An 18,155-nucleotide genomic window follows, 5' to 3' on the forward strand; every position below is an offset into this window, starting at 1 on the left:
CTATTTATGGTCTATATTTTGACAAACCATTTAATAAAGCTATTCAATGCCTCGCCTTTATGCCAGATATTGTGCCAGCACAATCATGCACATTATATGATTTATTTGCATTACAGCCCTGTGAAATGTTATCGTCCATGTTTTACAAATAAGGAAACTGAAGCCAAGGGAAATTAAGTAACTTGCAAACAATCACAGAGCTAGTAAGTCATACAACTAGTCCTCTCTCTAAGTCACACAAATGTTTGATAAATGTTCTAATTCCCTTGATAAAAGACTTTACCTAAGCAAAAAGTAGGGTTATATTTTCATTATGAGAGCATACCAACTGATCATTCATTTACCCAATAAATATATTTGAAGTGATTTCCGTGTTAATAGCACTAGGGTGTGAGATTTTGGAGAAGCTGAGGTGTAAACTTTTGGATAGTGACAAGGAAACATGTTAGAGATCTAAGCTAATGTTTCAATGACTTTCATCTATTTTCCCACATTTTTCTCTCTGAACATTCTGGTATTATATTTACCCTTTCCCTAAACCTTCATTTTTTAACCTGTAAAATGAGAATAATAACACCTTACCAAAGGATTCTTATGAAGTTTAAATAAGTTAATCTACGTTTAAAAATAAGCAAATTTCTGGAACCTAGTTAACCCTTAATAAATGTTAAAACACAGTAGTAGTTCAAAACAAAGCTAAGTAAAAGCCCTATTTTGCTGCAATAACATTGAAAATAAAAATTACATTGAGAATAATTTAGCCATCTAACTAGTGTTATCTTCAAACAATACCAAGCTACAAAATATTTTGATAGAATTAATAGAAACTCAAGTTCTATTCACATCTACATAACTCCAGTAACTGGATTGACTACATTTTAATTTTTTAATCTGTTCAATTAACACCATGTATCATAATCACCCACTCTAATGGAAATCAATTTCTCTACAAAATTCCATGACTTTAATTGTTACTAATATTAATAATAATAATCTGACTTTAGCAGAAGCTTTTTATCTTCAAAACTGTAAATGTTTTATTGTTAAATGAATTTTACTTTGTTTAGCTTGTCCACGAAAAGCTCATGATGTAGGATTGTCTAGATAGTTAGTTAAAACAATGAAATGAATTTTAGAAGGAGACTACAAGAAACAAATGTCATTAAAATTGTAATAGTTGAGGAGCAATATGCTTTTCCATGTTTTTCAGGGATTCGTTTCTAACATTTATCATTTATTTGATTTTTTAAAAGTAAGCTAGAGTGCTTCAGAATGAGAAATTTCAATATAAAAATATATACAGGTGTAATATGTTGAGGCTGATTATTTACAAAACATATTATCATTTTATAAGGAAAATACATACATCCCTTGGTGTGTTTAAAATTCAAAAAAATTCAATTTACACATAAATTTTCAGGAGTACATTTCGTGTGCTTATCAAATAATCAGCAAACATATACCTATTATAATAACACTAGTTAACCATTATTGGGCACTATATTCTAAGCACCAGTCAAAGCATTTGCATTGTTATCTTAATTCATTCAACAACCCAATCGGCACTTGGTACTCTTTGCAAAAGTGATAATAGATAATAGTAGTAGTAATAGAACATAGATTTCTTTCATACAGAGCTTAAAATCCACTTAAGGAAGTGAGACATAAACACATGAAAAGCAAAATAACTTCACCATCAAATAATAAAACGTGAGGTATGATAAGCTAGAGCCTGATTACCAATTAAAGGTGCGCTAAATGTACTGAGGACAGGAGAGGGAGAATTCCAAACTGAAGTATAGCCAGTAATAATAACAACCAACATTTTATAAGCAATTATGCATGCCAGAACTGTTCTAAGTTATATATATCATATGATATATATATATATATATATATATATATTCCTACATATAATTCTAACAAAAATCCTTAAGGTAAAAACTATTATCCCAGGGTGTTGGGGATTTTTTTTTTCTGAAGATTTTGTTACAGAAGCTAAATTATACTTTTACTATACTCTAGAAAATAAGCATAAAATATTTATTAGCCTATTTTTATAAATTGCCTATCTCTGATTTGGACTGCATAGAAAGCAAAATAAGTATCAGCATTATAAATTCATCGGGAAATAGTTTCAGTGCTTTTTCAGAATGGAGAGAGGAGAGGAAATGAAGCAAATGAGAAGAGTCTTCTCAGCCCTTCCTTCTTTCTCATTCCTCACACTGGCTGTCCTGCCAGGAAATGAGATCACTGGAGATGCTTTCACGCGACATTGGGACCAGGGATGGTGGCTGCTCAGAGCGACGCGGTTCCTTTCTTCACATAGTTCAGCAAACGTTCAAGTCTGTCTTTATCACCGTCATCTACTCAGTGCCGTAGGAAAGTGACTACAGTAAAAAGCAGTCCTGGCAGCTGGTGGATTCTTGTTTCAATTGGGCTGGTATTCCCAGGCAATTTCACAATATGGAGGGGAATAAATTAAAGGTAACTGGGCACCATCAAGCACCAACATTTGGCTTTCCCCCAGCTAATGTCTGCAAAATGTGTGAGTATGATGCCTCCTAAGTCCAGCACTGAATGACTGGGTCCATATAATATGCAAAAAAAAAGTGATCCGTGTGGGATTTGAGTGAAAACCCTGATATCATTTTAACATGAAATTAAACACAATACTTAAACCTCAAAACCCCAAATACTTAGTTCAAACAATGTTTAAACCGTAAACCTAGAAAAGGCTGTTCCCTGTTTCTAGGCAATTACTTGGGTGATGCATAATACATGTAGAGAAAGAAGGAAAAAACTGGCTAATCCCCCAAATTACCACCAGTCTCATCTCACCGACCAAGTGAAAAGATTATTGTACTTTGTGTATTCTTTTTTAATAGGAATTCATAAAATGTTTAACAGAGAAAATGATGCTTTGGTGGTACATTATTAATAAATACTGTACATCAAAGATTGCCTGATGAAATTTTGACTGGAATGTAAAAAGAGGCAAAAAGACCTAATGAATATTGAGGAAAATTTTGTATTTTAAATACTTAGGAAACAGTTACATGAATATTTCATGATAGTAATGTATTTTCAAAGTTTTTTTTTTCCTTCTTACAAAATTAACATATGCTTATAAGTGGAAATTTTAGGAAGTATGGAGAGGAGAAAAATAAAAAAGAGAAGGAAGGAATAATCCTCTACAATCCCACCTCCCTGAGTTAACCACTGTTGATATTTTGGCATATTTCCTTTCAGTCTGTTATCTGTACATATTTTTTTCATAAACACAGTGCAAATTATACCTATATATAATTTTGTATTCCCTCCTTTTTTATTATATATTCTACCAGAGACATTTTCTCAAACCAATAAAAACTCTTTATAAACATTATTTTTAATGACTGCATAATGTTTGACAGTAAGTATATATTTCATAGCATCATGCACATAAATATTGTCATCTATGCTGGATATTAAAGCCATTTCCCTTTTTGGTTTTATCTTATAGTAAATAATTCTGGAGTTAATGATTTTTTGCTCATTTCTGATTATTTCCTTGAGTTACATTCCAGGAATGGGACTAGTAGGTCAGAGAGGATGAACAATTTCAAATCATTTGATTCATAGTGCTAGATCCTAAATGATTCTACAGATTTACACTTTTATTGGGAGTATGCAATATATATAACAGGCCACCTCCCTAAATGATCAAGGGAGAGATTACAAAGCTTGTCATGCTTGTTAGATTTTCTAGACTAGTATTACGTCACACATAGTAAATAAAGAGTATCAAAACTTGCAGCTAATCTATGTTTTGAGTTGGTAAGAGCCATATAAAAGTGGACATTATTTTATATCAGTAAATAATAATGAAAATGAAAATAGTCAATAAGGAGCAGAATTAGCAGATTTGAAATGTTTCCCTCAAGTGCAGTCATGAGCAGCTGTCCACTGGAAGCCATCTTGTCTGAGTCCCACTAAGCCAAATCACTTCCATAATTTAACCTGGGCTTGGCAATCATTTTTTTAAACAAAAGTTTTATGCATCTTCTTTGTAGAATATTTGTAAAATGAAGAATAGTTGAGGGAAAGGAAAAAAAATTATCAAAGAGAGCAATGTCCATTTTAGCACATATTTTTTCTTTTATTTTTTAAAGTATTTTGATACATTTTGTGTTCTGCATCTTTCTTTCAGCATAAAACATGTCTTTCCCCATGCTATTAAAATTTTCATAATTATTATTCTAATGGATAAATAATATCTCATTGTCATATATGTCACATATTGACATTTGCATAACTTAATATGGGGCACTTAGGTTGTTTCCAAATATTACAATATTTAATATCTTGTTTATCTTGTACATAAAGCTATATTCCAGTGCATACAATTCTTTCCATAGTTTGTTTTCTCAGTGTAAATTTCCAGAAGCAGGGATACTAGGCCAAAGGATGTGTAAGTTTTAAGGCTTGTGATATTTTTAAATAAGTTAATTTTTTTTCAATCAAAGCCCTGTGACCTACATAAGTCTTTGCCATTGATCTATGAAGAATCTCAGAAGAGAAAATAAATGCAGTATCTATATGAAACCAAGTAAACTAATGGAAAACGCGAGATGGCGATGTCCAAACAGCTTTAGGCATCACATAGATCCTGGACTCCCTTTATAGATCTGAAATCAGACTGTCTATGAAGCTAAGGGACAGGCTGAGGTCGCACAGTTAGTCTGGGCCAAAAATTGGAGTGGATTTCTCTGTTCCGTGAGACCAAGCTTGTTGCAAGATTCGTTTAACCATGAAACAAAAGAGGAAATACTGTTTATAAACACACATGCCTGATGAGATATACCAAATGTGAAGAATAATAAACTATGTATGAATAAAGGAAAATACACTTTATATGGAAACCACACACACACACACACACACACACACACACACACACAATGTTTAATATATATTATATATTCAAAGAAGTTATTCATTATGAATAGGGAAAGAACACACAAAAAAGCAAATGACAGGAGCAACTTATAAACCAGCAAAATGAGTAACAAATAAGACAAGACACTTAGCCTTATAAGAAATCAACAAAATGAAAAATAAGTCAACTGTAGGTATTTTTCACCTGTCAAATGGGCAAATGCTTAAAAAGTGCTTTCATACACTATTGTTGGAAGCGTAGACATATGCAACTTTTTTTAGAGGGCAACTTGGCAACGTGTAGCAAAATTCTTGAATTTTTCTAAGCTTCTAACCCAGTGCTTCCACTTCTTATAACTTATATTAGGGAAATAATCAAAGATTTTCAATAACAGCAAAAAAATTGTCATGTAGCTGGATCCTCATCATGGTATCATGTGTAAAAATGACAGTAGAAATCAACTCTGCCTTATAGGGTAGCAATGATGGAATATTATTAGTGATTGCATTATGTTTTCAATAAATTATGAATGTCATAGGAAAATTTTTATAATACAACTTAACTGAAAAATTCTTGTAATAGTACTATATACATAATTAGCTAAGTAGCTATCTACTCAAAAACATTAACAGTAATTATGTCTTAGTGAAATTGTTTGGTAGTTTTAAACATTTTAAACATTTTCTCAATAATTAGAATAGTGTGATTTACCAATTGAGAAACTATGTAAATGAGGGATATGGAATTTTCATTACAATTTTCTTTTTTCAATTACAAAACATGACATATTTATTGGTATTTATCATACATTGTGCTAGGAAATCTTTTTTAGATATCTACTCATTTATTTAAAGATTATTAGAGTAATGTTCAATGATAAAACTTCAGTGATTATTATTCTTATCTCGTCGTGGTGTGTATGGGTAGGAAGAGGGGAGAATCGAGCTGCATTGATCTTGAAAAGAAGCTTTCCACCTAGACAATCTAAATCATACCAGTCAGCCCCTCCTCCAGCTTCACACTCACCTATCATATTCCAGCTCCCCAGGAACCAGCAACCTCAGGAGGTACAAGTTTCCAAGCAGAGGCTTCATTCTTCTGCAAAGAGAGCTAGAAAATCCTGTGCTTCTCCTGCAGGTCATGTGTCTCTGAGAATGCATAAGGGCATAGGCTTCCACAATCAAGATGAGATAAATCAGTTAGTGGATGTCTCAGCAGAAATAATGTGAGCAGTTGCTTCATTAACTCCACCATGTCTTCAAACAACTTTTGTTAATAGTGGAAAACTATTCGATTTTTTTTTCTCCTCTAAAACCAAATTAACTGAAGCTCTTGGCTCCCCCAAATCCAGAAAAATGTTTCTTCCCTGTAAAATCTTCAGTTCTAGGAATCCCCATCACCTATATTCAAGAGCGGACCACTCCTGCTCTTTCCTCCACACAGGTCGCTGGGTATAATAGGGGGTGTGTCTTCTGCTCTGGTCATGGTGGGCACGGTTATTATTCAGGATCTTTACTCCCTTCTGCAATCTAAGGCTTTATTTAGGGTCAAATGCTTTCTCTTGTTCTGATGGACAACATCACCAGATTCTTAAACAAACCCAGGTCTCTCCATATCTGAGCAGTGAAAATATTTTAAATCCTTTCCCAAGTGGATTTCCTCACACATTCCTCTCACACTGTCAGACACTGCTCCACAAACCCCTGTTTTTAGACAAACCCAGGATATGCCTTGAATCTCAAACAGTGACCAGTAAAATAAAGGCTCAAGCGAAGATCACTGTTAAAAGTCTAATTGAGCAAGGCAAACTTTAGTGCAGAGAAGTAGAGGATTTAAACAGAGTTCGTAGCATTTGGGGATCTATCTAAATCCTTTGCCCTCTATGATCATTCATCTATTCATTCATTCTACAAAAATGTAATGAGTACTCACTATATACCAGGCAGGCACTGTGACAAAAGATCAATACAAGATGAATGAGTTCCTTTATGGAATTCACAGGAGAGTTGAGAGAAGAATAAACAAGTTCACAAACAATACAATTTTAAGTAAAGGGAATCAAATTAAGGAGAGATATGGGCCAAGAATATATTGAGATAGAGAGGCCATTCCTGACTGATGTAAGAAAATTGTTTTTTCATAAATTTATTTGTTTATTTATTTAGCTGCATTGGGTTTTCATTGCTGGGCCTGGGCTTTCTCTAGTTGTGGCAAGTGGGGACTATTCTTCGTTGCGGTGCACAGGCTTCTCATTGCGGTGGCTTCTCTTTGTTGAGGAGCACGGGGGCTCTAGGCGTGCCAGCTTCAGTAGTGGTGGCGCACGGGCTCGGTAGTTGTGGCTCACAGGCTCTAGAACACAGACTCGGTAGTTGTGGCACACGGGCTTTGTTGTTCCCCGGCATGTGGGATCTTCCTGGACCAGGGCTTGAACCCGTGTTCCCTGCGTTGGCAGGCGGATTCTTAACCACTGCGCCACCAGGGAAGTCCCAACGTAAGACAGTTTTTGAGTTAAGTTCTAAATGATGTGGTTCATGCAAAGGTCTGTAGAAAATGTGTTTTAGGTAAAGAGGGCCACGTGTGTAGGGAAGAAATGAGCTTGCTGTGACTGAGGAACTGGAAGAAAACCAGAGTTTAAGTGAAGTGGGAGCAAGGGAGAGTGATGGAAGATGAGGTCAGAGAGATAGGCAAGGGCCAGATCTTGTAGAAACCATGGGCCAGAGTATGGACTTTGCATTTTATTCTAAGAAATCATTGAACAGGTTTTGTTTTGATATTTTAAAAGATTCCTCTGGCTGCTGCTTAGAGTGTAGGCAAGAGAGGGACAAGAATGAAGACAGAAAGACCAACAGGGAGGGTACCACAGCATTCCGGGGGAGAGATGATGGGGCCTCGGGCTAGATGTCACGGGTTACATGGAAAGCCATGGTCACACTGGGAATTTATTTTAGAAGCAGACCTGACAAATATGCTTATGGAATGAATATAAAATGTGAGGGAATTAGGGAACTCAAGAACAACTCCTAGATTGGGGAGCCAAGAAATGGACTGAATAGTGATGACTTTTTATGAGATGGGGGAAATCAAAGGAGGAGTGGTGGAAGGAGGAGGGAATGGAAAGTCAAGACTTCGATTCAGAGCTGATAATTTTGAGATGCTTCTTAGACATCCAAAGGATTGCTAAGTGAACAGCAGCTACTGCAGGCTGGACTTCAAGGGGAAGACGGAGCGAAGTGCATACATTTGTGACTCTTCAGGTTGTAGGAGGTGGTGTTTGAAGCCACGCGGAGGAGCCCTTCTACAGTCCAACTATAGACTGAGAAGAGAAGAACAAAGACTGAGGCGCCAGTCAGTCTAACATTTAGAGATCTTGGTAGAAGAGAAGAATCCAGCAACGGAAGTTAGGAAAGAACAGCCAGTGAGGTAGGTCGAAAACTGAGACACTGTTGTGTCCCAGAAGCCAAGTGAGAAAAGCATTTTGAGAAAATGAGAGTTACCCACTGGGCCAGATGCTGCTAAGGGGTCGAGTCAGATGAGGACCGAGAACTAGCAATCTTATCCAGCAGGATAGAGGCTTATGGAGACCTTCAAAAGAGCAATTTCAGTCAGCACGTGGCATGTGATAGGGACAAAAGTCAACTGGAGTTGGTTAAAGAAGGAAAGGGAAGAGAGTGAAGGTAGGGAGTATAGAAAATTCCAACAGCATGCCTCCATTGCCTAATGGAAACTTCATTGTTAATGATCTTCCTTCATCCCCTGGGGATATCATCAATTTGGAAATCTTGGATAATTTTGATGGTGTTCAGAATGAGGGGTAAAATGCAACACCCATGATATTTTTTCCCTCACCCAAATGCAGGGACAGGGCAGCCACCTGGGTAGTCCTAACTCTGAAGCAAGGGTTTTCATGGAGCTGTGAGTTCCACAGAGGGAGAGAGAAACATAGTAAACAAGAGTGTTTTCTTTCCATGCTTCTGCTAATTAGAATGGGACCCAGGCGGACTCGGGGATGCATGGGTAGTTTAAATAAAGAGTAAGATTAAATAGGCTTTTCTCCTCAACAGATATGTAATCCCATGCAGTTATTCTGAAGAAAAAATAAATAAATAAAAATAAGAAGTGCATGAAATGCACAGTCAAATAATACATACAAATTGTTAGTGGAAACCTGCAAATAATTTTTAAGAATATGTTGTGAGGACATTTGGCAGTACTACACAGGATTTTCCTAACAGTCACTGATAATTGGATTTTCCTCAATTCCCCATGTCCAGTTTCACTGTAATATGTGGTCTCCTGCCAAAGATTATCTTTCTGCAAACTTATGGAATGCAGGCAGTAACCTAGAGCACTCAGGGCCAATGAACTGGAGCCATGGTCTCCTCACTAACAAGGGTGAATTAGTATCACATCTTTTCTGGCGATTAGATTATCTCTTATTGTTGTGTTTTATAGCTTTCTAGTTAGTCATCTCAACACAATTTATTCACAATAATAGTGTTTTTTTATTATTGCTGTTTTATAGTTCTTATAGCAGTAAAATTTATTCTCAACTCTATTATTATAATATTCAACTACTAATGGAATTCTAGTTTTTATTTGATTGTGTTTTAAAGCCATAACAATAAAATTTACTTCCCAAAAATATTACTGTAAGTTTTATGTTCTCTAAACTGCTTGATAGAAAGCCTGCAAACACATGTGGTTCTTTAAACCACGTGAGAGAAGGCCTGCCAAAATGTAAACATTGTTCTAGGAAGAAAAAGGGGCGAATTGGTTCCTATTATCATGAGATCCATGTTCTTTGATAGAATAAGTAATAGAGTGAAAGAAATGGAAAGGACCTTAGAGACTGCTGATTTAGAGGAAGATTAAATTCTAACTGGCAGGAATATTTGTTTAAAAAATCAACCTGTTTTTATTACCGGCCAAGCCCTAGAAAATCCTACCATCTTTATCCTCCAAAATAATGTGCTCTCAAAATGATGCCCATGATTTCTCATGGCTGGTTGCCATATTAGTTGGAGAGAGGCTGCTATGCAATATTATAATCAAAGGCCAGGGTCATTTTGAAGGTAAACAGCTTCAGGGACTTGAGAACTGGAAGGCATACAGCCAAGCCATCTTACCACCTCTGCTGCTCCTTAGTTGTTCTCGTTGACCCTGAACCCAAGGACATGGCAGTGAACCTCATCACTTGCCATGCACCTTTTATGCCTGCAGCACTGAGCCAAAGGGCTGTAACTTAAATTACAGTCTATACAGTGGAGCGAAGTACCATTAGGACTCAAGAAAGAGGTGTGCCAGACTGGCAGAAATTAGGGTTTAGTAAAGAATTTGGTCTCAGATGTATGGTAAGTTAACTTACGGTCACAAGCAGGAATGGAAGCAGACTAGGTGGAGATACAGGCTAGTTGTCACTCAGAGGTCATGGCTGTGGTAGCAGAAGTGGCAAACTCTAGATTTGGTTTCTGAGGCAGCACCAAGCATAGGTTCTTGTTCGGACAGGAGTTTCAGAGATTGCTCCTGTCATCTAAGGCAATAGGTGGGTGGGTGGGTGGATGGGTGGATGGATGGGTGGGTCTATGGATGCATGAATCTGTATCCACATCGTTGTCGGATGGCATAAATCCATTGGCTAGATCTACCCTCTCATGTCTACTGCTAGGCACTTAGCTTTCTTTGATAAGCTGCTTCCCTTTGCCCAGCTATAGCAGTGGTGGGAGTGCCCACATTGAGATCTACTTTCAGGCATTAAACTGCTGCCTATCTGTGGCTGTGGGTGTCTCCAGAATCAGACTGAGTATTCAAGCTGAAACTAAGTGCTACCTGGACATCCCCCAACCAATGACTGAACACAGGAGTGGCACAAGAGCTCTCCCTTGTACCTACGCAGGATTCTTCTGTGAGCACTCTTCTTGGAGCTGCACCACAGTCTGAAGCTCATTCTATCCACTTCTCCTTTCTTCCCCTTCTCTTTAACAGGTATCTGACCTGAACTGAGGTCTGAAGGTTCTTCTTGCCTTCTCCTTCTTCCTGTGCCTTTTATCTTTCACAAGGACTACCTCCTATAAATCTCTTCCAGTTCCAATTTGATCTTGGCATCTGCTTCTCAGATGATCCAGCCAACACACCAACTGGACTCCAGGACAAATGAAAGTAAGTAAATACAATTGGCCTTGAGTCATAAGGATCTTTCTGGACTTTGTGAATAATTAGATGCAGAAACAAAACTGAGGTATGGAAGAACAAGAGCAATCCTACATGGCCAGGTCTTATCAGGCTTCCAAAACACAGCCAGCAAACTACAGAAAACCATACACTAGCTAACTAGCACACCATACAAGTTGGCTTTAAAAAAAAAAGAAGTGTTTTCTATGTCATTGCTTGTTTGCCCTGTCTACTATGTTCACAGTACTGTATGGCAGGTCCTCAGTCTTTTTGTGGAGATGATAAACTTTGCTCTTTCTTTTTTGTGCTAAAGTGTCTCCTGTTTAGATCATAGGGGGAGGAAAGAGGAACAGGAAAGAAATACATGCTCTCAAGTGCCAGGAGTGTAGGTGGGAGGGTAAGGATACTGAAGAGGAACCAGCGAGGAGCTTGGGTTTACCCCAGAAGCCCCAGCAACCTGCCTGGGGGTGGGATGGGCGTAGAACCAAGGTGTGCTAAGGGCAATGAGCTTAGGAATTAGCCCTCTGGCTACTTTTCCATCTCTTTCACAGTTCGATAACATCTCATTCTGCATCAGCCACCAACTGGTTTTCAAAAACTGTTTTTGCTTTTTTTTTTTGAGTTTAACCAAATTGACTTAAAAAGAAAAAAGAACACTTCTGATTTATCACCATTGGAGCTTTGCTTCCACCCATCTCTCAGGTATTTAAAGAGAAGCAAAAAGATATGGAAACAGCCTAAGTGTCAACAGATGAATCGATAAAGAAGATTTTATATATATATAAACAAATGTATATGTATATAAACATATAATGGAATATTATTCAGCCATGAAAAAGAAAGAAATCCTGCCACTGACTACAACATGGATAGAACTTGAGGGCACTAGACTAAGGGAAATAAGTCAGAGAGAGAATGACAAATAATGTATGATCTCACTTACAGGTGGAACCTAAAAAAGCCAAACTCATAGAAACAGAGAGTAGAATGGTGGTCACCAGGGGATGGGGGTTGGGGAAAATGGGGAGATTTTGGTCCAAGGATAAAAAATTTCAGTTAGAAGTGAATAATTTCTGGGGATCTATGTGCAGCATGGTGATTATAGCTAATAATACCATGTTATATACTTGAAAGTTGCTAAGAGAGTGGATCTTAAATGTTCTCACCAAACAAAACAAACGGTAAATACGTGACAGGATGGAAGTGGTAGCTAATGTTGTTTGCCTTAAACTTACTCAATGTTATATGTCAACTATATCTCAATAAAGCTGGAAAAAATTGTGTATATATATGTATATATATATATATATATATACACACACACATATGTGTTTATATATATACACACATATGTATATATATATACACACACATATGTGTATATATATATATATATATATATAAAGGGAACCCAATTAGAACAGTCTTCCTCCCCTTCTCTGGATTTTGCCTCAGGGTCATTGCCCTACATCTTTTCGTTTCTGATTACTATATTTAGCAAGATCATTACAGATTATTACGTTCATTGTCAGAATGTCGGTGCAATATTAAGTGGGCCAAATGCAGAGCACTGGGTTAGAAAACAGAAGCCTTGGATTCTAATTTTGATTCCAGTATTTATCAGCTGTGTGATTTGGGGCAAACCTCACCTGTTTTCTTTCATAAACAATTATACCTGTCTGCCCTCTCACTCAGAGTTGTGGAATATATTAAATGAAATAATGTATGTGAAAGCTTTCTGAAGATTGTAAAAACCATCAAAAATGTATGGTTTAATTATTACTGCCGCTAATAACAAGGATCTGTAACTAGATTATAGTTCTACACAGGATTATTCCAATATGATAACCACACTAGATAGAGGAGAAAAACCAAATTTCCCCAAAAGAAAAATGTGGAACTATTTTCTCTTTTACCATGAAATTTCTAAATGTAAAGTTCACTAGAGGATTTTCATGGGTTGGGGGATAGAGGGGCTTCTCGGCTTTATATATATTAGAAGAACAGATTTTTGAAATGCATTTCTGAAGTGCAGTGTCTGCTGAAAATGAACTATATCTTAGCTGCTAAAATCAACTCTATATAATCGATATAATCCTAGCTTTCTGTTTATAAAATAAGAAATTTTTTTCAGCATAATTAACTGCTTATATAAAAATATCTCTAATGTCATTTCTATGTTCCTATTCCTGTGAATTTCTCTATTTCTCTAAAATAATTTCTATAAAAAGATAGAAGTGAGACATACTTTATTTCATAAATTGTGGTTAACTTTATACACAGAAAAAGAGCTGTTAGTAAAATTCTGATGAGGTTTAATAAACTCAAATACATTCAGAAAGTTCAATTTCACACTTGTACACTAAGACTACCGAATTCCACAAGATTCCGACTAGTTACTTCCATACATGGAGATAATATTGTCAGTGAGGGTGGATGTCCCTTATTATAAATTTCCTATGTCCTGCTTGCTTCTATTAGCATTTCCTTAGCTCCTGAGACAGATGTCATGTTGCTCTGATGAGAAACCTTAAAAAATTTTTTTATAATTAAGAGAGTTACAAGGAAAGTTTATAGAGTAATTACTAAGTCCTAAGACACTGTGCTTTAATGCACAAACTTTACGTATTAGGATCAGTTATTGACCCCAATTACAGAAAAGGAAACTGAGTCCCAGAGGTCTTCGTTGACCATGCTATCTGAAACCTAAAATCAAAAATCAAAATGTGGGCTGAGGACCAACGACATCAGCACTGTCTGACCCAGGCACCGTCAGAAAGGCAGAATCTCAGGCCCCTGCCCCAGACTCTCCATTTTAACAAGACCCCCAGGTGAGTGACATTTTGTTGTCTCTGTTTACTGTGGGTCCTATTGGCGTCTATGAGCATCTCCTTAATACCCTAGAGGAATGCCATATTCCTCCTGCCCTGGAGCACTCTTCTTTAAGAGGGCCAGATAGCCAGCTCTCTCTCCATTCATCAGGGACTTCGACCATCACATTAGTTCCCAGTCCCTAAAACAGAGCCTGGCACATAGTAAGTATTTGGTAAATATATGGTGAATGAGTGAATTCTATTTTCATAATTACACAGTGGGGGACTTCCCTGGTGGTGCAGTGGTTAAGACACGGGTTCGAGCCCTGGTCCAGGAAGATCCCACATGCCGGGGAGCAACTAAGCCCGTGTGCCACAACTTCTGAGCCTGTGCGCCTAGAGCCTGCGCTCCACAACAAGAGAGGACACTGCAATGAGAAGCCTGCGCACCGCAACAAAGAGTAGCCCCCGCTCGCCGCAACTAGAGAAAGCCTGCGCACAGCAACGAAGACCCAAAGCAGCCAAAAATAAATAATTTATTTTTAAAAAATAAAATAAAAGTTATCCACACACCACCCACCCCTAATCAAGCTCTCCCTCATTCTATTAGCAGCTAGTCTCGAAGCAAATCACTTAGTCTCTCTGGGCCTTTTGTTTCCTCATCTCTAAAACAAGGATGAAAATACCTCTCTTATGGGATCTCTCTGAGGGCTATATTAAACCAGAGAGCGCAAGTAAATTGAGTAGCACAGGACTTCCCTAACTTGGTTTCGTTTCAGAATCAACTGGGGAGTTTTTCTTGGCACCTTCCTCTCCAGATCAATTTTATTTGAATTTCTGATAATGGGGCCCAGGTATCAGCATTTTCACATGTCCACGGGTGATTCTAAGGGGTGGTCAGGTTTGAGAACCTCTGGCACCCATTATCTTCAATGTTATGAATGCCAAATAAAATTTATCTTTGGTTATTATTTTTCCAATCCAGACCTTGTCAAAGAGCAAATCTCTCTGAACAGGTCATGCTGATTTCTACCATATATTATCTCAATCATGTCTTCCCCTCTCAAAGCTGGTTCTATCTCCATCTCCTCTGGGCTTTCTGAGGTCCTAGCTCAGAAACCATACACCTTTTATCTGAAAACTTTTCTGGTTACACCAACCCTGATCTCTTTTTTTCTCTCAAACCCAATGGCAATCTGAAGTCCTTATTATAAAATCTACTACTTGCCCCATTCTTTCATGTGTAGTTTGCAACTGTCTTATGTGTATCCAGTTGGCATATCTCCCATGCCTCCAGCCCAGTGCTGGGGACACCCTAAACTAGACACTGAAAAAGGAAAAATTTTTTTTTCCAAATGTAAAAATCAAGACTTTAACATACAGTGAACATGGGTCAAAGATTTTACTTAATAAAATTTATTTTATTTATGAGGGGCCCAATAAGATGCTACACCCAGTCTAAAGAAGAATTTAAAGAACCACAGATACGTGGGCAATAAGGAATGTTGAAATGAAGTTACAGATAGATGCAAAATTAGTCACTTGCTTTCCACCGAATGCTGTTCATTTCTTTTTTATGGGCAAGAATCATTTGGATTATTATTCATTTTCTACAACATACAGCGTTATACTTTTCTCCTGTTTCGGTCACCAAATTTCACTAATATTTTACAAATGGCTTTCCAAATATCTGAATTTTTTTCCAGATCTACCTCTGACTTCTTCCATTTCTTTTTAAGCTGATATATTTGAAGTACAATCACTTTCCACAGGCATTTTGCAATTGTAGGAAAAAGGTACTATCAAGTACCAAAAACTTGGAACTTGCAGTTATTACCATGATGATGCTAAAGTTGGGCATTTGGACTGAAGATTTATGTATTATAGCCTTATTTCTGAGAATCTGTGACTAGCAGATCAAGTACAATGATATAGTACAGGAGTATAGTCTCTCAGCCTACTTTGGAGAGCATATGTGATTGAACCCCTTCCCTGATGAATAAGTAGACTCCATTCCCAACACTACTGTTAAACTCAGGTGTTACTCTCAAATCTTTCAAGCCAAGTACCCAGGCCAGAAGAACAATTTCAATTTCTCTTCTGAACTTTGTTCATGAGGTTTCTGTAGTAATAAGTGTGCTGTCAATAATTTGGATTCAGGTTGTCTTATACTTTACATCTTCACATCACTCACAATTTCTTTCTGTGCTTAGTATCTGTGCAGGGTCTCTTCATGTTGAAATGGCACAGCCCACTTAGTCAGTCTCCCTACAATGTAACATCAGGTCAGTGGCAACCTGGCTGTGGTACATGGAGTATTTGTGGGTTGGACCTAGAGTTTACCATACTAAACTGTCAGTCAGAAAGAGAAAGACAAACACCACGTGATGTCACTTATATGTAGAATCTAAAATATGACACAAATGAACACATCTATGAAACAAAAACAGACTTACAGACAGACATAGAGGACAGACTTGTGGTTGCCAAGGGGGAAGTAGGGTGGGGGAGGGAAGGACTGGGAGTTTGGGATTCGCAGATGCAAACTATCAATATTAAATATCGGATGGATAAACAACAAGGTCCTACTGCAGAGCACGGGAACTATATTCAATATCCTGTGATAAACCATAATGGAAAAGAATATGAAAAGAATATATATATGTATAACTGAGTCACTTTGCTGTGCAGCAGAAATTAAATACAACATTGTAAATCAACTACACTTCAATAAAATTTTAAAAAAGAAAAAATATATAGATTTTAACACTGACTCAGCTATCTAAAACCTATTTAGTCAACTTTATTCATTCTAAAATGTTATCAGTCTAATGTTAGTCACTGCTCATTTTTGATCAATGTACTCGCATTTGGGGTGTATTTCCTTAGGGCTCCCAGGGCCTACAAAGATGACTTGGGTATGGCCTCTGCTTTCGAAACCAGAATAGAGACCAAACGCTGTGACAGTTCCAACCACATGATTGTGCACACCTCATTTTAACTGCTTTAAAGAAAAAAGTATCTGTAAGAACTTAATGTTAATATTGTCATTTAAAAACCAAGTTCTAATGTCTGTTCTCTTCTCCCACTCACAAATCTATTTTCCAAGTAGAATCTATTTGTTGTTTAAACTTTTCTCCCCTCCTTATCCTTGGTGATGGGAGGTCCCCACTGGATTTTGAGGAATGCTTTGAGAAGTAGAACTTAAAGGCCAGGAGCACTTTTGGGACTGCCAAGGTCACATCCCAGCCCTGCCTCAACCCTAATGTTTCCCATAAACCCTCCACTCCCATGGCCTCACCCCAGACATTTCCCAGTCTTGGCATGTACCACTTCTCAAATCCTATCTAACCCAGCCCTCATGGAGCATTGTGTCAACAAGGCTCTTGTCGGCACCCTTAACATCTTTACCCCAGGCTACACCCACCCTGCAAACCTCTTAATCACTCTGGATCATTTATTTCATCTACCTCCTTTGCTTCTCTACCTTGGTTTCTGAGAGCTATAGGAAAAATCTCACAACTGCCATCTTGCTGATGCCTATTCAGCCAGTATTTATTGAGCACCCACTATACACTAAAAACAGTAGAAGAATCTACACTAGACTCAGAAGAATACAACAGTAAATGAAGGCAGGTCTACTCCTTCTCAGAGCATAATGGCTGATGGGGTGGGGAAGCTCAACAATCACACCATCATGTGATAAGCATTATCAGGATGGAATTATGGTGTGCCATGGAGCCCACAGGAGGGTACATAACTCAGGGACAGAGGGGGTCAGGGAAAGTTATGCCACTTCAAATTCGTGGTCTTCAACTCCGGTGGGGCCCCCAGCACCACTCAGCAATTTATAGTTATCTAGTCAAGCACAGATCCCCTAAATGAATGGTGAAGCCTTCATGGCTCTCCTCAAGAAGCCCAGTCCACTCTTGCCCTTCTCATCTCTCAGCAGATGAGACAGCCTCTGACTGCACAGAAGAAGCCCAGTCCACACGGACAAATCCATTTCCATCTCAAAGCCTCCCCTCCTGACTCAGGAGAAACAGAAACAGTGCCCTTCTCATATCCTATTTCTCCACCATTAACCTCCAGTTTATTGGGGACCAGAACCTGAACAAATTGGTTTATTTCCTCCCCACTTATATCTACTTATGTTCAAGCTCTTCCTCTTAGTTACTCAATAATAAACATATATATCTCTCTTACACACACACACACACACACACACACACACATTATAAATACACTTTAAA

At 37.6% G+C, this 18,155-nt stretch overlaps 1 protein-coding gene across 1 annotated transcript in view; it reads right to left on the reverse strand.

The window, feature by feature from the left end:
• CPO (carboxypeptidase O) overlaps window positions 1-17,432 on the reverse strand; it is a 36,484-nt gene extending 19,052 nt beyond the window's left edge. The window contains 2 exon segments of the mRNA XM_089915913.1: window positions 2,225-2,234; window positions 5,948-17,432. Coding sequence (XP_089772039.1) covers window positions 2,225-2,234; window positions 5,948-6,081 — 144 coding nt within the window. The 5' untranslated portion in view covers window positions 6,082-17,432.
• Window positions 17,433-18,155: the final 723 nt, after the last annotated feature.

Source organism: Delphinapterus leucas, chromosome 8 (genome assembly GCF_059928025.1).
Source record: "Delphinapterus leucas isolate spDelLeu-1000000601 "Yukka" chromosome 8, BTC_Dleu_Yukka2, whole genome shotgun sequence".
Lineage (NCBI taxonomy): Eukaryota > Metazoa > Chordata > Mammalia > Artiodactyla > Monodontidae > Delphinapterus > Delphinapterus leucas.